The sequence below is a fragment of the Leptinotarsa decemlineata genome, unplaced genomic scaffold (genome assembly GCF_025532065.1).
Source record: "Leptinotarsa decemlineata unplaced genomic scaffold, Ldec_3_MD MMD2_tig00078422_RagTag_RagTag, whole genome shotgun sequence".
Lineage (NCBI taxonomy): Eukaryota > Metazoa > Arthropoda > Insecta > Coleoptera > Chrysomelidae > Leptinotarsa > Leptinotarsa decemlineata.
The window spans coordinates 21079843-21104149 of record NW_027412747.1 but is presented as its reverse complement, the minus strand read 5'-3'; the positions used below and the strand labels follow the sequence as shown (position 1 = coordinate 21104149).

At 34.8% G+C, this 24307-nt stretch overlaps 1 protein-coding gene and 1 long non-coding RNA gene across 3 annotated transcripts in view; one reads left to right on the top strand and one right to left on the bottom strand.

Moving 5' to 3' along the window:
• Positions 1-16252, top strand: part of LOC111509924 (alpha-1-inhibitor 3) — a 47380-nt gene extending 31128 nt beyond the window's left edge. The window contains exons 20-25 of one of the 2 annotated variants that reach the window (XM_074186475.1): positions 1282-1549; positions 3893-4047; positions 5490-5702; positions 7668-7905; positions 13517-13753; positions 16098-16252. In XM_074186475.1, the coding sequence (XP_074042576.1) occupies positions 1282-1549; positions 3893-4047; positions 5490-5702; positions 7668-7905; positions 13517-13753; positions 16098-16165 (1179 nt within the window). In that variant the 3' untranslated portion in view covers positions 16166-16252. Of the gene's footprint in view, positions 1-1281; positions 1550-3892; positions 4048-5489; positions 5707-7667; positions 7906-13516; positions 13754-16097 lie in introns of those variants that run through there. The other variant, XM_074186476.1, reaches the window with a different exon arrangement.
• Positions 16253-21193: 4941 nt separating this feature from the next.
• Positions 21194-22950, bottom strand: LOC111509921 (uncharacterized). The gene is made up of 3 exons (XR_012468367.1): positions 22785-22950; positions 22025-22082; positions 21194-21485 (listed from the first exon to the last, which is right to left on the bottom strand). It is a non-coding gene; the product is annotated as an uncharacterized lncRNA (long non-coding RNA).
• Positions 22951-24307: the final 1357 nt, after the last annotated feature.

The following is a 24307-nucleotide window of genomic DNA, read 5'->3' as shown; positions in this document are numbered from 1 at the left end:
GTAAGAGTCTTCCACTGGAACAATTTGATAATTTGCATAAATTTGCTCGTGGGTTGTTTTCTGTTTTTGGTACTACTTACTTGTGTGAGAAAACGTTTTCCAAAATGAAGTACACAAAGAATGTTTACAGATCTCAATTAACCGATGAGCATCTTAAATCTCTTTTGATAATTGGTACAAATAAAATTGATCCACAACTACAAAGTATTGTCGGTGGAAAATCACAATTACATAAATCTCATTAGTGTATTTGTTTTACTGTGATTCATTTCAATTATTTGTTAGTTATTAATATGCTTGAACTTAGATACTTAAGTTAAGTTTTCTTTGTCATCATGTCTGTCGTTGAGTTTTACCTTGCAAGTAAATAAAACCGAGTAATTATCATTCTGTGTTTTCTTCTTCAACTTATCACAGCAATAGTAACAACAATTAGGTAATCATCGGCTGTCGCGGGCCAGATCGATGACAGTAAATCATTGGCTGTCGCGGACCGGATTGATAACACTGGCGGGCCGGATTTGGCCCGCGGGCCGTAGTTTGGAGACCCCTGATATAGACGCTTAATAAAGGAGTGTAGAAGCGCAAATTCGTCATCTTCTTCTGTATGACGCAAACTTCTCAACTCTATTCCTTTATTCAAGTCTCAAATTGAAAAATAGATATTATCAATTCCTAGAATGAAAATTCATTAGTTGATTGGTTTAAAAAATAATTGATAATCATAACTTATCTCAACATTCATCCAGGTGATTGTATTCGTAATTTGTGTTTTTTATTTACTTGTTTTTATTCATGAATATTACTCTTAATATATTTTTATTCATATTCAATCATTTACTAGTGATATAATAATTTTTCTGGGTAACAGGATCAAATTTGTTTGAAAAAACAGTTGTTTTGTTGCCGACGCTTTGAATTTAATTAAATTCTTGTCCAGGGACTGTAACAATGAATTTTCATAAACATACCTCCCACAAAACTTAAAAAATTATTATTGTTTCAATTTTACAAGTTAAATCACTCACCGAAAAATAGTTTCTTCGAAACATTTTTCAAGACAAAAATTCATCCTGTTACCCAACCAATCTTTGTTTCTATTATTATTATTCATTTATTTTTTGTTATTCCCATTATAAAAACTTGGTAATTTTGTTTACAAAAAGTGGTCATTATTACTGAAAATATTGATGGATCCTGTAAAAAAGTTGTAGAGAAAATACTCGAATTAGTTAAATATGATTATACCTGAATTTATCAAAGATCTGTATCTGAATCCAGGGAGGAACAAGCAGAGAAAATAGTACCGCCGGCTTGACTGCATACGTGATTCTAAGTCTTCTGGAAGCCAACATTGAAGTCCCCAAGCTAGTTCAAACCGATGCCAAATATTGTATTCGCAGTCAGCATAATCCTGATAAATATAGTTTGGCACTGTCATGTTACGCAATGTTCAAATTGAGGTGGTACCACGAAGCAGATAAAACACTGAAAAAGCTTTTGGCGGTTTCTGATCAACACCAAAATATGATGTGGTGGAGCCATAAAGGTATGTAGATTTTTAGATAAATTGGGACTGTTTAGAAATTCATGCAGAACAATTACAGCTTGGCAAATCTAGATATTCCTCTGAGATGCGCGTACAATAAAGAGAGATGGTAACTGTTTCTTTATGACAGTCAAAAATTGTTAGAAAGATTGAAGAATATTGCGCCTCAAACAAGGAAAAAGATTCAATGTTTTTTGCGATTCTCAATGTAAATATCTCTCCTATGGATGGAAGTTGGATGAAGACATTGGTCTTTTATTTCGTATTAACTTATTCAAGTATTCACTTGAGATAGTATTGGAGAAAAGTAAAGAGAATTTGTCAGAAAATGGGACTAACTGACAAAAACTGTTTTAGTCAATTTTTCAATGAAAATGTTACTCTTTCTATGATATCTGAGAGTTGCAACAAAAAAATCATCTTTTGAATCAGAAAATCTCCCATCACTGAAGGGACAGTAAAATAACAGTAACTTGAAACTTAGCTCAAAAAAATCTAACAGCTAAGCATTTTAGATGAAAACAATATCCATATGGATTCATGTTCCAATTGACAGAAGAGAAATTAATTCCAGAAATATAACGCAAAACTATTTGTTGTATTGGTTGTTTCAAAAATTTTGTACGTTTTTATGAGCCTAATTTAAACTGTAGCTCAGTGAATACTTATTCAATTTGGTCGATATGAGTGTCATTTGAATCAGTGTACTTTTGACAACTCAACACAAGCATAAACACTGGGTGCTCGGGATTCGATGAAGTTTACGAAGACCTTTTTGCCTGACTGGCGATGGTTGTATCGATGAGAAGGTTTTCGAAGTTCTTGAAAAGATGGTAATCAGTTGGCGACAGGTCTGGAGAGTATGGTGTGTGAAGCAGAACTTCATCTTGGGTTCAGAATCAAAATATAGAAGTAAAAATTTTGGTCGGGTCCACTACTGCTACATGAATAGCATTTTACAAGTGTTGTTCATGACGAAGAATTTCAAGAACGAGGTTTAAATGATGAACGAGAACGGGAATGTTTCTTACTTATTCATCAAACTCAAACACCTGTTCATGCAGTTGCAGTTTCGTAAGAATGTATCATCTTTCCCTCCAACCGATTTCCTGGAGTCTTTGAAGTCCACTAGATACTCGTTAGGACAACAAGAGGATTGTTCCGAATTCTTGGGGTTTTTGTTGAATACTCTTCGTGAGCAAAACAATAGCAAAATCAATGCTCTTGACCGCTCTGGATTGAATGATTCCGTACAGTCCATCTCGTCTTGTGTTTGTAAATCTTTTGCTGGAAAAATCCACACTTGTTTACTCTGTAGTAAATGTTCAAGAGGTAGCGAAAACGTATGTGAGTTTCTGGAACTTCATCTAACTTTTCTTAATATGACTAATAACCAGTCCGTGCAAAGCTTATTGTTAAATCATCTGAAAATGGAATTTTTAACAGGTTATGATCGACTCTATTGCCAAACATGCGCCAACCCAACTGACTGTTATAAGGAAACAAGTATAGCTGAGGCACCAGTCAATCTAATAATAACACTGATGATCTTCAAACAAGACTCAACCTCTGAAGGAAGCAAGAAACTCTTTGGAAGATTCGAAATAGATGAACATTTCAATCTAGCAGACCACTAATTTAATATTCATGCAGTCATTGTTCATTGTGGTTCTGGCGTTGAATTTGGTCATTATCACGCCTTGGTTGAAGACGAACCGGACTGGTTTAAGTTTGACAATAGTCGTGTCACGGAGTGTTCTGGCGATATATTGAATCTATTAGAGCCTCTGGAGACACCCTACATTTTGTTTATGATGGAGAGGACATTGGTAGATCCAGATCTTCAGATGATGTGGTGCTGCAGGTTTTTCCGGGTTTTCCTGCAGCTGAAAAAGCAAATGCGCCACTGGAATCAATGAAGTCGCCCCGGAGCGCCAATCAATTCTTATTGTTGTTTATATTTTTATCGTTGTTTTATAATTTCACAAATAAACTACTGAAATATATATTGCAAAGATATGTGAGGCTGCAATTATTGTTTAGACAGATCTAACGAAAGGTTCTGCAGATATAATGATAGATGTAATTACAGTTTGCTGGAAGCTCAACATCCTGATGATATTTTTAGAAACATAACTTTTTCAATTCTGAAAATTAACTTTGTTTTCAAAAAAGTTTATTAACCAGGAAAATTGTTGTCATTTTGGCACTTGTTTTGGTGTCATTTGGCGTAAATATTATTCAATAAATGTATTTTTCGAAGTATGTAGATGGTCATTTGAATTTTTCTAAATAAAACATCTATAGCATTTATATAATCGTAACCAATTCTGAATTCATCAGGAAATTCAACATCAGCATCAGATATTGAGACAACAAGCTATGCGCTATTATCGCTGCTACATCAGAATACATCGGAGAATATGGCAAATGCACTCGCAGTGGTACGCTGGCTATCTTCCAAATTTGAATCTAAAGGTAGCTTCAAATCGACTCAGGTGAGGTTTATTTCTAGTAAAGTTAGATCGAAAACCCTCGTAAATACCTTCGACGTGGGTGGTTTGCTTCGCTCACTCAATCCACCGAGGTGTAAACCGGCGGTTCGAACCGCAAGGTCGGACGATCGATTTGACTTCCTATCGTCCAACCCGTGTTATTAATCACATGTTAAAAGATAAGACCGCGTTATTCCTTAGCTCGCACAAGTTTCGACTTTTGAGAGTTTTCGTTTGGTTAACGGAAAAACAGATTTGTTTCAACAGATTTTATTTTTAACATGGCACAAGATGTGTTATTTTTGAAATACAAATCAATTAACAGAATTTCGTTTATGAAAAGAGATTATATTATATTGTATGTCTTTTCTTGTCTTTTCGTGTCGCTTCATGTCGTGTCGTGTAATGCCATGCCGTATCGTGTCATGATGTGTCATGTCATTTCATGTCATGTCGTGTCATGATGTGTCATGTCGTTTCATGGCATGTTGTGTTATGTCGTGTCGAGTCGTGTCAGCATATCGTGTCCCAACTTGACGTGACATTTCATGTCGTGCCGCGTCATGTCATATCGTGTCGTGTTGTGACATGTCGTATCATGTCTTGTTATGATGTCGTGTAATTACATGTCATGTCATGTATCATTTCGTGTCGAGTCATCGTGTCAGGTCATATCGCGTGGTGTCATGTTGTGACATTTTGTGTTACCTCGTGTCACGTCATGTCGCGTCATTTCGTGTCGTGCCATACCGTGTCGTGTTATGTCTTGTCACGTAATGTCGTGCCGTGTCATGTCGTGTCATATCATTTCGTGTCGTTTTGCCACGAGGTCGTATCATGTCATGTCGTGTCATATCATATCGTGTCATATCATGTCATGATACATCGTGACGTGCCGTGTCGTGTCATATCGTTTCATGTCGTGTCATGTCATGTCGAGTCGTCTTGTCATGGCATATCGTGTCGTGTCATGTGGTGGCATATCGTATCTTATTTTGTTATGTAGTGTTGTGCCATGTCACCATATATCGTGTCATGTGGTGTCGTGGTATGTCGTGAAATGTCTTGTTTTGTAATGCCATGTCGTGTCTTTTTGTGTCGTTCCATGTCATGTCGCGACGTGTCGTGTCGTATCATGTCATGTCCAAACCATATCATTTCATATTAAAGTATGCGTGATCTACATGTTTTTGTATTGAGGTAATTTCTTTAATGAATTATTTTCTTCCTTCCTTCGGAAGATTTTCACATTTTTTGTATTAAGATGAAGAAGTAGAAAGCCAAAATTTGTCTTTCTCAAAAATAATCTGTCCTAAAAATATCTCCATTTCAGTTGAATATGTGATTATTGTTTACTTCTATGGACTGAACATCAATTGTTTAAATTATCTTCAAAAGCATCGAAATCCTTATCCTCGTAAAAAAACATTTGTTTTCACTTTCAGGATACAGTTGTAGCCTTGGATGCATTAACAAGATACTTGGGAATGGTAAAGTCGGAGTATTTGAATCTAAATCTGGATGTTGAAACAACTTATGGCAAGCAGAACTTGATGATCTCTGATAGCGATGTACTAAAATCCAGAAGGATCAATTTGAAGCAAAACAGTGGACAAGTTACTATAAAAATACGTGGCAACGGATGTGTTCTGGCACAAGTAGGTGAATAAGAAGCATTTTCAAATCATTTATTGAAGTTTCAAAAGGTCGCTACATTAGATCTATAAAAAATCATTAGTTCCTTTACAGTTTTGGCTTGAATTCAAAGTGTATACCAGTCTAATCCTCCCACTAATACAAGTACAACTTTATAGGCAGAACTAGAACTACATTGTATAAGAGGAAACTCACTGTAATGGATTGAATCCATATCACCAAAAATAGTAACTATTAACAAACATGGTCGAACATACGAGTCTGAGAATGCGGCAGTGAAAGTAGGAATTTCCCAAGGAAGCATTGCGGGTCCCTTGTTATTTATTATCTTCATAAACGATTTATGTTATCATCCAAACCCACATAATTCAATTACAGTCTTTGCTGGTGACACTAATTTATTAATAGACTGTGAAACATACCCTGAAGTAGTAAAACTAGGTAAAGAAATGTTCAATGATACAAAAGAATGGTTCACTAGGAATAGTTTAATTTTGAATGAATCTAAAACTGATCAATTATAGATAGAACGACTTTGAAATTTGGATATTGAAAACATTACTATAAAATATTCAGAAGACACCAAATTTCTAGGACTTCATATTGATGAATTCTTGAAATGGAACAAACAGATTGATTATACAGTTAACAAATTGACAAAATTTCGTATGGACTAAGGGTGGTTCACTGATATGTCAAAAAAGAATCGGTAAAAATTGTATATTTTTCCAATTTTGAGTCTGTAGCTAGATATGGAATTATATTTTGGGAAAGCAATAGTAATATAAATAAAACATTCGAATGAGTGAATAATTCGAAGTATAATCAATCGTGTCAAGAATAATGGGATGATGACGATATATCCTCTTTATATTTATGAATGCTCAATGTTTGTATTAAAAAATTGGCATCTGTTCTTTAACAATATTAATCAACATTCCTATGGAACAAGAAGAGATGATTTCGTGCTCCCTAAACATAGGTTAACGATAATAGAAAAAACTCCTCATTATATGTACAATAATTTATTGTACAGCCTAATCGAATCAAAGATTCGAGGAGCATAAAAAAATCTAAGAAAGAAATAAAAAAATGTTTAATAGATTTAGAACCATATATATATATATGGTTAATATATATAACTATATATATATATATATATATATATATATATATATATATAGTCTTTTTCTTTTTTTGTTAACATTATTTCATTCTATGTTGTCTGTGTACAAGCTGTAATAGTCGGCACTATATTATTATTATTATTATTATTGGAGCGTTTGAAGGATAAAATCGCGAAAAAACGGCTCCATTTGAAAAAAAATTTAAGTTTTGTTCCATCAGACAAAACACTGTATCACAAATCAATGAAAACGATAGCAAAATGGCATGAATTGGTTTTGGAATTGTTTCCTCATCCACCGTATTATCCAGTTTCAACACCCAGCGACTTTTTCTTGTTCTCAGACCTTGAGAAAATGCTCGCTGAACATTAATTCAGCTCCGAGAAAGAATAATCGTAAAAACTGAGGAATATTTTGAGGATAAAGACAAATCGTAGTAAAAAAATAATTTTAGATCATGGTTTACCATTCTTGCTTACAAGGGGTGTGTTTTGTTAAATAAAACCAGTGGAATGAACACTTCAATCTCAAAACAGTGATAAAGAGAGTAGAAAGCCTAAAAAAAGATATTGATCAGATTGGAGGTTATATTTTTGTTTATATATATATATATATATATATATATATATATATATATATATATATATATATATATATATATATATATATAATTGTCTTTGTATTTTGTTCCTATCAATAAAAGCAATTATTATTATTATTATTATCATTCAAAAGTCGTATATAACAGAATATACAATTCACAAGAAGAAAGAGTTGATGTTGCTGACTAGAGAGTCCCATTTTGAAAAGACATTCATTTATTTCATTTTCTTTTTTCAGGTGACACAATCCTATTACCTCAAAAACATACCTAGAAGCGAAGCGTTTAAACTAGCCTTGGATGTATCGCCTGTTTCTACTATTGATCAGTGTTCGATTACAAGTTTATCCCCCTGTTTAGCTTATTCGGGACCTGATGGAATTTCGAATATGGCTGTCATGGAAGTCTCTTTACCTACAGGGTATCAAGCGGATCGAGCTTCTCTATACAAATTAGTGGAATCGACGGATTCGTCAGGTAATGGGCTCCCTTTCAACTCTACAATTCGCCTGAACGTGAACGCAAACTAATTAATATGACTGATATTCAAGTTGCAACGGCGAAAGAGAACAAAATGGGTGGAAGAGTAGTTTTTAGCTTTTTGAAAGCGTAGATTACTTTCATAAATACTTATACGTCTTCCTTGTGCCGATCTGTCATTTTGTTAACACAATAAGATTCTAGCCGCCTGAACTGAAAAGTTTAAATCGATGTCCAACACATGCACAGCCCGAGAGCCGCATGTCGTGCCACATATATCAGTTTTGTAATAAACACGTTGTGCGTGCAAATGTAACAGTTTTACATCGCATTGTATGGGAGCATATGATGCACTGTTTGGAACCTTTGGTGTAGTAATGGATATTACTGGAGTTTTTTTCCAACACCAAATCGTTATTTTCAACACCTCGACACGTGTTTCGATCACCAAGTGATCATCTTCAAAGAGGAAGATCAAAACCAGAAACTAATGCGAGCTAACCCTATCTATGTTATATACGTATCCCATACAGGTAAACCATCCAGGCGTACCACCCATAGAGGTATACCAACCTAAATTAATTTTACAATTTTGCCTTATCTATTATTTCACAATATATTTTTTTATGAAACAATTTTCAGCTATATAAAAATCAATTTCACAATATTGCCAATCCAAATTTATATTTTTGCAATGTGTCCTTATGTAGTAATCAGTAAACCCAACAACATTATTTTATTTTAACAAGCTATACATATAGTATGCTCTTTGGTATAGGTCCGTCATCGTTATTCAGAATATTATTGTGTTTACTTATTTCTACACTCTCATATGCATCTAGTTGCCTGTTGTTGTTAACTTGTCTAACTAATCTTAATGAACTGAAGTCTTTGGAATGGTTTTGTTGCAAAATATGATAGGCGACTGCTGATTTTTCAGGTCTTCCATATTTTAAGTATGCTATATGTTCCTTATATCTTACTTTAATAGATCTTTTTGTCTGTCTATAATATTTTCCATCGCAGTTACATTGAATTTCGTAAATTCCAGACTTTTCCGAATTCTCGACTTTGTCTTTTGGACTTCCCAAAAGGCTCTGTAGTGTATGACTTATTTTAAAAACCACCTCCATACCTAGTTCCTTGAAAATCTTTCCAAAGTTCCTCGTATATTGGTGGTATGGAACTGAGATGTATTTATCTTGGTTTTTGTCCTTTCTGAACGAAATTTCGACTTTCATCGACAATCTTGAAAAGAAAAAAACCATCAACAGCGACTATCACATAGCGTTATATTCTTAGATCTGCCAAAGGACTTTGACCGCTTGGATCACGAGATACTTTTAAAAAAAACTAGAACTATATTGTATAAGAGAAAACTCACTGAAATGGATTGAATCCAGATCGCCAAAAATAGTAACTATTAACGAACATGGTCGAACATACAAATCTGAGAATGCAGCAGTGAAAGTAGGAATACCCCAAGGAAGCATTGCGGGTCCCTTGTTATTTATTATCTACATAAACGATTTATGTTATCATCCAAACACAGATAATTCAATTACAGTCTTTGCTGATAACACTAATTCATTAATAGGCCGTGAAACATGCCCTGAAGTAATAAAACTAGGTAAAGAAATGTTTAATGATACAAAAGAATGGTTCACTAGAAATAGATTAATTTTGAATGAATCTGAAACTAATCAATTACAGATAGAACGACCTTAAAATTTGAAAATTGAAAACATTACTATAAAATATTCAGAAGACACCAAATTTCTAGGACTTCATATTGATGAATTCTTGAAATGGAAACAACAGATTGATAATACAGTTAACAAATCGAGCAAAATTCCGTATGGACTAAGGGTGGTTCACTAATATGTCAAAAAAGAATCGGTAAAAATTTTATATTTTTCCAATTTTTCTAGTTTCTTGAAAATATTTCCCAAAGTTCTGAACGAAATTTCGACTTTCAGAAAGGACAAAAACCAAGATAAATACATCTCAGTTCCATACCACCATATACGAGGAACTTTGGAAAGATTTTCAAGGAACTAGGTACGAAGGTGGTTTTCAAAACAAGTCATACACTAGAGCCTTTTGGGAAGTCCAAAAGACAAAGTCGAGAATTCGGAAAAATCTGGAATTTACGAAATTGAATGTAAGGACTCTGATGCAAAATATTATGGACAGACAAAAAGATCTATCAAAGTAAGATATAAGGAACAGATAGCACGCTTAAAATATGGAAGACCTGAAAAATCAGCAGTCGCCCATCATATTTTGCAACAAAACCATTCCATAGACTTCAGTTCATTAAGATTAGTTAGACAAGTTAACAACAACAGGCAACTAGATGCCTATAAGAAATAAGTAAACACAATAATATTATGGATAACGATGACGGACCTATACCAAACAGCATACTATATAGCTTGTTAAAATAAAATAATATTGTTGGGTTTACTGATTACTACATAAGGACACATTGCAAAAAAATAAATTTAGATAGGCAATATTTTGATATTAATTTTTATATAGCTGAAAATTGTTTTTTTAAAACATATATTGTAAAATAATAGATAAGGCAAAATTAATTTAGGTTGGTATACCTACCTGTATGGGTGGTACGCCTGGATGGTTTACCTGTATGGGATACCTATATAGCATAAATAGGGTTAGCTCGCATTAGTTTCTAGTTTCAATCTTCCTATTTGAAGATGATCACTTGGTGATCGAAACACGTATCGAGGTGTTGAAAATAACGATTTGGTGTTGGGAAAAAACTCCAGTAATATTCATTGTATGGGCTCGCCTATGATATGAGGCGTAGGTTTTCAAAACCAGATGAGATTTTTTGTCTCAATTTCATGTGTATATAATATCGATATTTCATTAGCATAGCACCTTAATTGAAAAAAAGTCGTTTTTCGTGGCAGGGGATGCATTTCAAATTGAATATATGTGAATGGATTTTTTTTTCTTGATAATGCCCAAAAGACATGATATTTCAATAAAATGATTGTTCATTATGAGTCTGAATTTATACTACAAAATGTTGTAAAAAAAGGAAATGGCATTCGTCATTATATCACTTGAATATTATATTATCTAGATGTTTAATATGTAGGTACTCGTGTGTTTTCGAACATTAGTTTTCATATTCTGTTCTGAAAGAAGGGGTTGACAATGTTTCGTGGTGCATACTACCAATAATAGTGTTTTTGAACATTAGTTTTCATATTCTGTTATGAAAAAAGGGGTTGACAATGTTTCGTGGTGCATATTACCAATAATAAAACCCCTGCAAGGAAAAACATCATCTTTTGTGACTAATTCAAGGCATTTTGTCGAACTACTAGGGGCAATCGGAGTCACAAAGCAGGATCAACTAATCAGTTTCGTGGAAAGCCTCTACACCAACGTTCCTTTCGAAGAAGCAATTCAAATCTTACAGAGAAAGCTATTCGAAGATGGGGACCTGAAAGATAGAACAGACTTACCGATACCAAGTGGTTTGAAACTTTAGCCATTGAAGAAGCCCCGAGTCTGGTTGATAGAACCTTCATAATATGGAACCATGAGAATGCAGAACTAGTCACCTTCCTGAAGCTCATCAACAACGGAAGTCCTTCCATCACTTTCACAACAATGGAGGAGGAATTCTACAACGAATTGCCATTTTTAAACGTATTGGTGAGGAGGAACGACACGAAATGGGAAACATCTGTATACCGAAAACTCACACAGAACAGTATCTTAATCAGGAATCCAACCACCATCGATCGACTAAGAGAGGAATCATCGAGACTCTATTAGACCGTGCTTCCGGGCTCTGTAATACAAAGAAAGATCTCGAAAAGGAATTAGGCATCATCAAAAATGACCTTCAACAAAATGGTTACTTCAAAGGGATTACCAGTACTTGTACTTCCCTACATCAGAGGATTATCAGAAAGGATAAGAAGAATGTGGACCAAGTATAACATCAGAACCTGCTTCAGATCTGGGAACACTATCCGTAGCAGCGTCACGAAAACCAGATCACCAAACGCGGACTGCGATTCCAAGAATTGAATATACTGAATACCCTGTGAGTGCGGAGAATCATACATCGGTGAAACTAAGAGGCCATTGGTAGTTCGCATTGCCGAAGAAACACACACAGCGAGGAGAAACCAGCAAATCAGTAGTCTCAAGCTGAAATCTTCCACAAGGAGGAACACTGGTTTAGGAGAAAATTCAAAGAAGTCACTTATATATTGTCCAACAATGCATTTAGCCAAGTAGCGTAGATATACGCAACATATGGAAACCTATAATCTTATATGTTTATACCTAAAGAATCGTCTGTTGAATTTATGCTACGTACTTAATTAACACCCTGTATATGGACCGAAGAAAGGCCTTCGTTTTTGCCTCTTACTTTGACCTACGTTCTGAAATGATTTTCTTATCGATGTATCGTTTAGATTACCTTCCAGCAAAAAATTTGAGGTATTTTTGCTCTTCTTATAGATATTATGGGGCGCAGATTCTTTCCACTTGTTTTATCAACCATTCCCGGCTTCTATATACTCTGTGATCTAATTGGTCTCCGTTTACTGTATCCAGAACATCCAAAAATGTTAATTGTCCTTCAACTGGAAGGAAGAAACAATTAAGAACAACAAAATTCAGACACCAGCTTTAAAAACACCAGTACGGAGAAAATTCCTGAACCGTCTGAGCAGAGCGTGATCAGTCAGGATCAGCTCTAACCGAGTCTAACCCCTCTCCAGCCACTAATGAATTTAGCCTGCGTTCACTGGCGTTACTTTAGTAACAAAATGCTACTTTTTGACGTTCAAAAAGTTACGATTTCACCAATTTTGTTACATTTTGAGAAGTGTCGCATTAAAACTGATAGTTGACGTATCATAACTGAGAGTTAACATACCGAAACCGACGATCGGAGAGCATTCTCACAAGTCTTCTGACGTGTGAAAATAGACATATTAAAACTGAGCCAGGCGATAAAACAAAAACTGTCCATTGTTTTCAAATATTGTTGTGGTTTCTTTTCGTGAGCGAAAGTAATCTATTCTGCTCAATATTTAGTTTACCATGGCCGTAATAAACGCACCAAAGAACATTACTCTTACAAATTCACAATCAAATAACTCAAAAAATACCGATGACAATAAACATAACCTTTGTTTCACATTCAGTCATTCCGACCAGCTGTTTATCATTTGAGTAGCACCATCATCGGTAGAAATTCTTCCCTATGACTTTTGAAGCTAGTGTTGCCAACATCTCTGCATGAAATGCTGTGCTTTTATGCGATTCATTCAGAAGTTACAATTTTCTGTCAAACGCAACTTTTTTTGAATAATCTACTACAAATGTTGACGAGCACGCCAACGTACCTCCGAACTTGGGAACGATAAGAGAGTCCTTTGAAGTAGCCAGCCACTCGCACCGACGAAACGTCAGGAAGAACCAACAGACGACGGTCTAAAAACCCAAAATAACGAACAGTTTCAAATAGTGATCTCTATATCTCTACACTTATTCGTTTGATATAAGTTTGGCAGAAGCCTAACATTTATTTTATTTACAGGAATCAAAATGTTCGAAGAGAAGACAGATAAAGTTAATTTGTATTTTACAAAACTGGATAAGAAACTCTTCTGTTTCACATTCAATATAAATGAGCACTTCATAGTGGAAGAAAGGAAAAATTCATACGTGAAACTTTATGACTACTACAGACCCGAAAATGAAGTTCAACAAGTTTACGCGATGTTGACAAACTGTAGTAATCATTTCAACGCATCGGATACTCCTGACATATTTGGTAAGTTTGATGGCAGATTTGAATATCTTCTTGAATTTGAGCTGAATTTCAGCATTTTTCATCGTTTATACGTATTGATTTCAGGTCACAATCACAAATAATCGTGATTTACACATCTTTGCAGAGAGTTTATTCTAAAATACATTGCATTCTTTATTCCTTTGCAAAATTTCCACATTTTTTTGTATCAAGATGGAGAAGTAGAAAGCCAGAAGGTTTATTTCCCAAAAATTGATCTCTACTAAAAATATACACCTTTCAATTAAAGCGTTCTTTTTTCACATACTTACGGAAGCGTAGAAAGTGCACACAATTTTTTGTTTGTTTCTTGGAAACTCCGACTTTTGACGATACAAAATGTATAAACATGCAAAAGTTCCATTTGAATCAAATTTATTTAGTCAAAAAATTTTAGTCAGTGTATGATGTATCTAAAAAAGTTATCTATTCAATTATGCTTGAAGAAGCTATTGTATAGCCAAACACGTGTCGTGGTTTTTGTAAAACCCTTATAGTGAAAATCATACAATGAACTGTATTGATTAGTTTTTTAATATGGATTTTCATCAAGTATCGGCCAATTCTATTCAATTAAAAAAGTGTGATATATTTTAGTTTTTTAACATTTTCTACTATATATTTATTTTTTTAAGCTCCTTGTGTGATTTTTGACAGTCCATATTTCCTGAAGTGTATGTAGATTTAAGATTTTGTATTTTGTTGACGTACTTTTACAGACAACGTATTCTGCCACTGTGTTCATGTAGGACTACAAATACTCTGTTAAGTAAATTAAGATATGTATCTATCTATCTATCTATTTTTTTACTATATTTATTTTTCATATTTTTAGTTTCATATGCTATAAAAGCGTGTTTTTTAGACTTTTCAAGCTATATTTATTTTATCTAAACTTTGGGATCAATCAGCCGTATATTGTTTAGAAAAATGACCATTGGTATTTCCCAATTCCGGAGAAGGAGCCTGAAAATCAGCTACCAAGCCCTAGGCAGCAGGCGCGCAAAGAAGGGTTACAAATAAGGCAGCAGGCGCGCGTGTTAAAATAAAAAAAAATTTTTGCAAATGAAGAAATACATGTAAAGTGAGTTCGAATTATATCAAGGTTACATACAGCGCCATCTGCCCGCGAATAGATCAAGCAATAATGTCGATAATTCTGTCAAATACAGATCCCGATATGAAATGAAAAGGAGAGTTACTTTACAACTTCAAGATATTACGATCTGTCACAATCTGAAATACTTGTGGAATATCATAACATGAGTTTTATAGTGTCGTTGCTTTTCGAGTTTGAAAGCCGTGGATTTTTGGAATTTCTTCCTACGTTTCGCTGGCGCGAGTGGCTAGCTTCAGAGGGTTAACCATCATGGCTTGCTGTCCGATGACTACCTTTTAGGCTTCGTAACGCGTATTTATGCCTTGTCAGGTAATCAGTTGTATTTGTACCTGTATTTGTACCTGAATTCGTACCTATATTCGTACCTGCACTTGAACCTGGAACATTAACAATCTTGCTGCCTGTTTTCCTGTTCGTTATTCTCGATTTCTTCAGAATAGGGTTCCATATTTGATTAAGGTTCACCGCTTCTTCTTTTCTGTTAAAATTATTCGTGTGTTTGTGGATCTCTATTGCCTCCCGTACCAGTCGGCTATGGTATCCCTGGTTGGGGGCAATTAGTTCTGTGTTCTCAAACAAAATTCTGTGGTCTCCTTCACTCAATGCGTGTGCTGCCACAGCTAACTTGTCTGTTTGGCCTAGTCTGCAGTTCCTTTTATGCTCTTTCAGTCTTGTTCCCATGGATCGTTTGGTGGTTCCGATATATATCTTTCCACAAGTGCACGGAATGCGATAGACCCCTGCTGCTGATAATGGGTCTCTTTCGTCTTTAGCCGACCTGAGGCTTTGTTGATACAACAATCAAATATGGAACCCCATTTTAAGGAATTCGAGAATAACGAACAGGACAACAGGCAGCAAGATTGTTAATGTTCCAGGTTCAAGTGCAGGTACGAATACAGGTACAAATTCAGGTACAAGTACAGTTACAAATACAACTGATTGCCTGACAAGGCATAACTACGCTTTACGAAGCCTAAAAGGTAGTCATCGGACAGCAAGCCATGATAGTTAAACCTCTGAAGAAGCTAGCAACTCGCGCCAGCGAAACGTCAGAAAGAAATTCCAAAAATACACGGCTTCCAAACACGAAAAGCAACGACACTGAAAACCTCAGCCGTGAAAGTCTAAACTATTTTGTCATGAGTTTTATAAATAATTTTTCAAAATTCAAGGTTTGACCCAAGTACTTTTTTTTATTTCCAGAATTGGATTCCATGCAGGACCTGGGTTCGAATGCAACAGTTTTGGAAACTGACACATCCCTCGTTTAATGGAATCTCTCATCACGTGGAAGTCCAATTCCGGATAATAGAATAATATATGAAAAATGTATTTGAATAAAATAGTTTTAATTTCTATTTTCTTCATTTTTATCTGTTTCTTCTTTCGACTCGTTTTTTGTGTGAGAAAATATTCGTTGGTAAAACTACCATTTCTACATCACATCCATCAATATCAATATGAAGTCATCCAACATGTAATTAGAAACGGAGAAAATGGAGACTTTACGGTTCTAACATTGTGGGATCTGAGCAAAGCTTTTGACTGTGTAAACCATCATTTACTAATAGAGAAACTTGAATTTTATGGCATCAGAGATTAAGCTTCAAAATTCTTCCAGTCTTATATCTCATTTCGAAAGCAGGCAGTATGCATAAATGGTAATTTATCAGATGAAAAGTCTATGGATTATGGAATACCTCAAGGATCCATCTTGGGTCCATCCCTTTTTGTAATCTATTTAAATGATTTATTCTATTACCTTTTACCCTGTACAGTGATCTGCTTTACCGACGACACCACTATGTTACAATCAAATTCTGATATCTCAAATTTACTTGTAAATGCCAAAGAAACCGAAGACAAAGCAGAATACTGATTTATTGAAAGGAAACACTCAAAAACACATTAAAAATATTACCAAAAAGCACTGCTATAATATAATACTGCATGTTTTATACACAAATAACAAATATTATCAAGAAACACCAAAACGATTTACCGGAATATTTTTAGTCCCGGTCCGTCACGGTATCCCGTCCGAATAATTAAATAAAAAACAAACGCATTCATACACTAACGGAGACCAACTGGAGGCAAGCCTCCTCTGACGTTATAATTTCTGCGACTGAAATTACAAATCGGGACGTATGTCGCTGGTTGGATCGGTCTCGTGGAGCCTGTGTTTTTTAAAGCGGTCGGAGGCTTCGCTCCCTTGCAACGTATGGCATTTATTATTTCGGGTTAATTGTTTATTCGTTCATGAGCGGTGCGTTGGAGTTTTGTTGATACAGGATACACTGTGGTACCTACTACGTAGTGAGTGAGTGTTTTTTCGGGCAAATTATGTATTTATATTAAAAACTAATGGTAAAGTAATGATACCCAAGCATTTTTAGAAAAAAATAATATTTATTATTTGTCGATATCTTTTAATTTATTGCGATGAATAGCCTCAAATTTTATGGGGAGGCTAAGCCTCCCTTGCCTTCAAATGACAGTGACCAGTAGGAAGGCTGTTAGACATTGTAGTTCATCCCTACTGTAGTCCAACAACTGTTTGGAATCAAGCTTCGAAGGGTGAATAAACGCCTTGGAGTGAGCCAATCCTGGAAGATTCTGCCAGAAGTCAATAAATCTTCTTGCCATCCAGGTGTTCAATCTTTGTTTAGCAAAGCCTGAAGCGATTCCAATGACAGGATCTGGTCCGATGAAGCTGCTTACAGCAAGCACCCTCTTTTGCAAGGGAATCAGCAGCCTCGTTGCCTTCCAGACCAGTATACCCAGGAATCCATACCCAGAGGAGAGTCGTAGTAATCTACTACCAATTTAGACGTTGATCGGTAGGAGCCAAGAGCTTCCAACGCCGTTTGACTGTCCGAGAATATTTTTATTGACTTGTGTATGAAGTTGAATTCTTCCAATTCCTCCGCACACAATTCAATAGCGTGAATTTCCGCTTGAAATATAGTCGCATGAGCTCCTGGCCAGGTTGATATCTCTGTCCTGGGTCTGCGACTGAAAACAGCTGCACCAGAACCGGAAGGTGTTTTTGATCCATCTGTGAACCAATAACTATCTGCTCTTCCTTCTCACGGAGAATCCAGTCCTCTCGAATCTCTACTCAGTTCGTAGTTGACAGTTGTAGGTCATTTCCAGAATGCTGAGACTTCCAGTGTACGACTTAGTGATTATACACTTTTGATAGCAAACGAAAGCAAAAATCTAGAAGTGTGGTTAGACTCCGACCTCAGGTTCCACAAGCATGTTACTGTAATTTGTCAGAACTGCTATAATATCTAACGGCAGCTGTACCAAAATAGGGACTTGATAACATCTAGGCTCAAAAGCTTTGAGAAGCACTGATGTTATCCAGAGTCCATTACTGTGAGTTCATCTATGCGTTGGCCGTAATACAATCAAACATCAAGCGCCTCCAGAAAATTCAAAACAACTGTATACGGTTCTTATGGTGTAGGAAAGTTTGATCACATCTTGGCTAAATTTGAGGAGTCTAGCTGGCACAGACTGATCAAAATTAGGCAAAATTGGGATCAGTTTAATCTACCTCTTGAAGATGATCACTTGGTGATCGAAACACGTGTCGAGGTGTTAAAAATAACGATTTGGTGTTGGAAAAAACTCTAGTGATATTCATTACTACACCAAAGGTTCCAAACGGTGCATCATAAGTAAAAAAACCTCATTGTTACAACCCACATATTCATCTGTCAAAGGAAACTTCACTATTTATCTGAGAGATACGTAATATTTGAAACATAGAGTCACTCTCAAAACCTGAAATCGTGGTAAATTTATCAACCCCAAACACTCCACAGCTTGTTTCACTCGAAGTTTCATATATAATTCAGTTGTCTTCTATAATGCACTTCCCAGTGAGTTCAGGCGCTACACGTTATATAACTTCAAAAAGAAACTCACACTGCACTTGAAATTAGCTGGATACCTTCAATTGGATACCGTAAGGCTCTCTTTCATGACATGTTATTGCAGTTTTTCTCTTATTTTCCTGTTTACTATTTTATTTTTCATATTTTAATTTTTTGCAACTGTCAAATATTCTTTTATGAGTTTAACTTTTTCAATGTCTGTGTATATTTGTGTCCTTTTAACTAGGTTTATTTGAAAAACAGCTCAAGCTGAACTTCGCCTTTCATCGTTATTCTTGTTTTTGGCTTGTCGATTAATAAAGCCGATTATTATTATTATTATTTCAACAAAAATAAAGTAACTATTTTGTTACCAATAACTTACTAATTAAAATGAATTTCGTCTTCTTTACCTGGGCAATGAATCAAATTGAGCTTACCAAATGATTAATTAGTCGTTATTTTCAACGGTGATAAAAATTGCTGATAACAAGCTAATAATGAGAATGGAAATAAGTTGCATTATCTGTGCAGGCGTGAAATGAATGTGACACTTCCCGACAAATGTGATAATTGTACTAACTCAAAGGTCATACATCAATGCTACTGAATTGTTAAGGTTTCAACCAGTTTCAATTTCAAGATGATTCAACAGACTGAATATATATTTCGTTTGCGCTTTGAAAGAATACAATGATGAAAGTTCATTCTGAATAGTCATGTTCTGAATTTAAAATAAAATAAATTAAAAAATACATTCATTTGCCCAAGAGACTGGCAATAATCAGCATAGGAGTCGTCCTTCATTACAATAGAAATGTAAACCTAAAAGTATTCACTAAGTGAATACAGACATATATCTAACAGGAAGTCCTTCAATTTTTTTTTGAAAATATTTACAGTCACTAACGTGTATCAGAAGAGCATTAAATAATCTCAAACCTAAACAGCTTGACGTACAAGACGTTACTTTAGTTTTTGCAAATGGTATGTAATAATTTTTACTTTGTCTTGTATTCAAAGAGTAATATTCACTAACACGGAAGAATTTATTTCTGTTTTTGAAAACATACATGCACATTTCATAAACATACAACGACACAACAGTTAAAATTTTATATGTTTTAAAATTTTCGCGGCAAGATATCTTTTTTGGGAGACCAGTAATACATATCATTACTCTTTTTTGCGATTTTAATATTTCCGGAGTGGAAGTAGAATTTCTCCATACACAAATACCATATCGTAGCCTTGAGTCGACCTGAGCAAAGTATAAATTTATCTTCTGACCTACATTCAAAATCGATTTCAGATTATAAAACAAATATGTTATGGTGTTCAACTTAGAGACAATTCCAGAGCAATGGAGTTTCCAATAGAGATGCTTATCAACCTCAATACCTAAAAATTTAACATTATTTTTTTGTTCTATCTGAGCATTTTCAAGATAAACGTTGATTATCTTTTCTCCTTTTTGTTTGTTATGAAAACATATAATGTTGGTATTGGTTGGATTAAGAAGTAGTAAGTTTTGAGAAAACCAGTTATTCATTGTAGAAACTACCCTATTACATTTGTTTTCCAAGTCGATTGCCAGTCTGTCGGATATAATTGCAGATGTGTCATCGGCATATTGTGTAATGAGAGCGTCAGATGAACCTATTTCGTTCACATACAGAGAGAATAATACAGGACCCAAAATAGAACCCTGTGGAACTCCAATATCAAATGAAACTTGATGTGATTTTACTGTTTTCAATTTGGTTGAATTATTAAAATACATACGTCTCACACTTACATTCAAAGGTAGGTAGTGAAAATATTTCCTTAGATTTTAGACACTGTCTAAATGAAAGTTTCAGCTATCATATGTTCTTGAATGATGAAGGAAAGAGAATTGAAACTTTCTATGTTTTTCACCACTTTTATTGCTAACTAACGTTACTGCAGTTTCGTCCTATAGACATTTTCAAACTCACACATTAAACTAAAAGTGGTTCATTACATTAACCATTACATAGCAACCCTGTTGGTAATAATAGAGGTACTTGGCTTGATTGAGTACCTGAATTCACAATTTACAACGCGGATGTGCCAATTTGAAAACCGGTGAGTAAGCTAAATCGATTTGATCATTTAACAGGTTGCACCTGCAATGTTTATGCTTATGAATTTCCAAGGATTCCAAATAATTGCACAAGGAAACAAAAGAACCCATAAAAAGGAAACAAAGACCTCAATATTCGATTTTTTGTTATCGAATATCGCGAAAATATCATCTACATACGTTAGCCTCTTGAAGATGATCACTTGGTAATCAAAACACGTGTCGAGGTGTTAAAATAAAGGTTTGGTATTGGAAAAAAACTCCAGTAATAATTATCTCATACTGAAATAAAACGAACAGTGTTGAAGTAGGACAGAATATTATTTCACAAACAATAACTTATAAAAATATATAAAACCTCTATGAATACAACAGTTTTTGCGTTAGGAAGTACTTTTCTTGCCATATTTTCTACTAAACGATATATCTGCTGAGTCGTATACTTTTCAGGTGCTAGAGGTATTGAAACAGTTCGACATTCTCTTGTTGGACCGCAGCCACCACAATCTTTTGCTTGATAAACATAGCACTCATCTCCTGGAGGACAATAAAAATTTGTACACGGGTCTCCTCCCAGTCGACAATCTGCATAAGCTACAAAAATTCGGAAACTTTTAATTAAACGCTACTCATGAAAAGATCACTGTGAGAGACTTCAATATACAGGCTGATTCACGGTGGATGGCACATTAGACGTTTCTGGTGAACCAGACAACGGATCACTTTGAAAATTCAATGGAGGGCATATGCGGACATTCTCTAGCCAACTAAAATATTTTCGACAATGCGGTGTTGCCGCTTCTATTAGAAAGCAGTAGCAACTTTGATTTTTCAAATGGAACACTCTGTATATAATATTATTTTTGGAATCTCCAACAATTGCCCGACAACTTTTCTTGATATTTCCCTATACCTATCTGTTACCGTTTTCGAAATAAAAATTAATTTCAATTTTTTTCTTCGAAAATCATGACTTCTAAAAATGCCGATATCTTTTAGTTAAGAAGTACTATGATATCGAAATTTGGTTTGGAGTTAGGTGATACTTGGACACTTGGATACTTTCCAATTTTTCATCACAGCCCAAAACTACTTTCTTGCTTGCATTAAAACTTAAATATCATTTTACTTACTGTCCCTACAAATTCCTTGCAAACAGCAACCTCCACAACATGCAGCAGAATCAGCACACTGAAAAACAAAAACCCAAAACAATGTAACAATTTAATTTTTGTTTTCACAGAGCTCTTTGCTGAAACTGAAATTGTTTCATAAGAAAGTGTCTACGGGAGATTCATTCTGTATCGACATTCGGTATTTTTTGACGTTGATATTATATTGACAGTGATATCGAAAATTATTTTGAAAGTGATATTGATATTGATATTGATATTGATATTGATATGGTAAATTATCAAACTATTGGAATAGAAATTATTAATCACAAAAAATTCACGGAGCTTTGTGTCTAACTAAAACCGTTGAGGCACAAAACAGACTTTTGAACAATAAAAAACCTTCAGAATGGCATTCGTATCATGATTTTGATCGTTGTCCAACTGAATGGTTCTATAATCAAAATTGATTATGTACAGTAAATTCACGCAAACGAAGTCGCAGGCAAAAGCTTTCTAGACAGGGCATAAAGTATACAAAACTTATAATTGCAATACTAGTACAATTCGAAACGTATCTCCGAGCTTGATGAAAATGAAATTATACTTGAATTTGAACAATACAAGATCTATCGTTATTATCTCAATACAGTACTTTCCACACAAAATTGTTGACGAGGGCTTCATTCGTCTTTATCGTTACCCCACTATGAAAAAATTCTGTTGTGTTTTCAATACTGAAGGTGCCATCATTTCGACTTTCTAATAGGTTACTTACGGTTTGTGAATATTCTCTACAACTTTGTGAAACAAAACCAACAATTAAAGTTACAAAAATAGCAGCAGATAATGTTACACCCAGCATTGAACTATATAATGTTGAGAAAGCCACTTTCAGCACGTTATTCAATTCACCGTATCGTATTCCTGCTACGGTGCGATACTAATTATCTGCTACTTAACAATTCTAATTCTCAATTCGTTTTCAGAGACGAACACATTCCTTAAAATATTATTATCACAATTTACAGGGTCGACCATGAACTGTTCAACTGCTAATGTATGAAAACCTTACGACTCATTTATTTATAAAATAGCCAAATGGAACTTAATGTTATGAAAATGATATCTGACTTTGGCATTCCTCTAGATAAGCACGAAAACTCCCGAAAACTCTTCAGCAAAGATATCGTGTGTTTGCAGACATAGTATCAAGTCAGAATTCTTCAAATATCCTAATAAAAGGAAATATGTTGGTGACAAATCAGGACTCTTGAGTGGCCACTGGATGTCGTCTCTCCTAGAAATTAGCTTTTTTGGGAACATCTCTTAAGCCACTTATAGTGGTCAATAAGGGGTCAATCCCATACTCCACATAACAGATTAGTCATGAATTACAAATAGAGAAAAATGTTCGATTCACCCTGTTGGTATTCACAGTTTTGAGAATCTCGGATTAAGAATCGCAAAATTTTTAAATTTACCCAATTCCAAAAAATACACAGGCTTTTGTCAAAATTCAGCGACGTTATTTGTTGATTATGGTGGAAACATCACAAATTTAAAAAGGATATGCAAACAATTGACTTCCAAACAAAATTAAAATTGCCAATACGAATCAAAAATTATCAGATGAAAACAATCAATAAATTTCCGAGAACCTGGGAAGCGGCCGTATCACTTGTGTTTGCATTGGAAATTGTTTTTTAATGTACACTAATCCATTGCCCACCCTGTATCATTACCAAAGCTTGTTATCGGGTAACTCATATTCAATTCATGAATTTATTCATCACGCTTCATGGGCAGTTTGTTGCAAAGTGGCGGGACTTTTTCATTAAAATAAATGGAAATTTTCACATGATTTCAGTACAAGGAAAATCCACTGGGGATCAATTTCAATCATATGAATCCAGAACTAATGATTTCTGATCAAATTTGCATCTGAATTTCAAAGCAGTATTCAGCCAAGGTCGAACATCAAGGTCACGTACCGGAGACAGTCCCGAAAAGGTCAAACTACATGTTCAAGGTCATATGGCATTCATATATCTCAAGGTCGTGAGGTGTCCTTCAATATCAAACCTCAAATCACGTGCCAGGGGTGGTCTCGAATCTCAAAGTCAAATTCCACGTTCGAAGTCATACAGCATGAACCTAGCGCAAGGTCGTAAAACGTCCTTCAAGGTCAAACCTTAAAGTCACGTACCTGGCTACGTGATATTTAACATATCTCAATTTCATTGAAATATTTTCCAGTTGTTCAAAATGAAGTAATAAAGTGTTGCAAACTTCTACTAT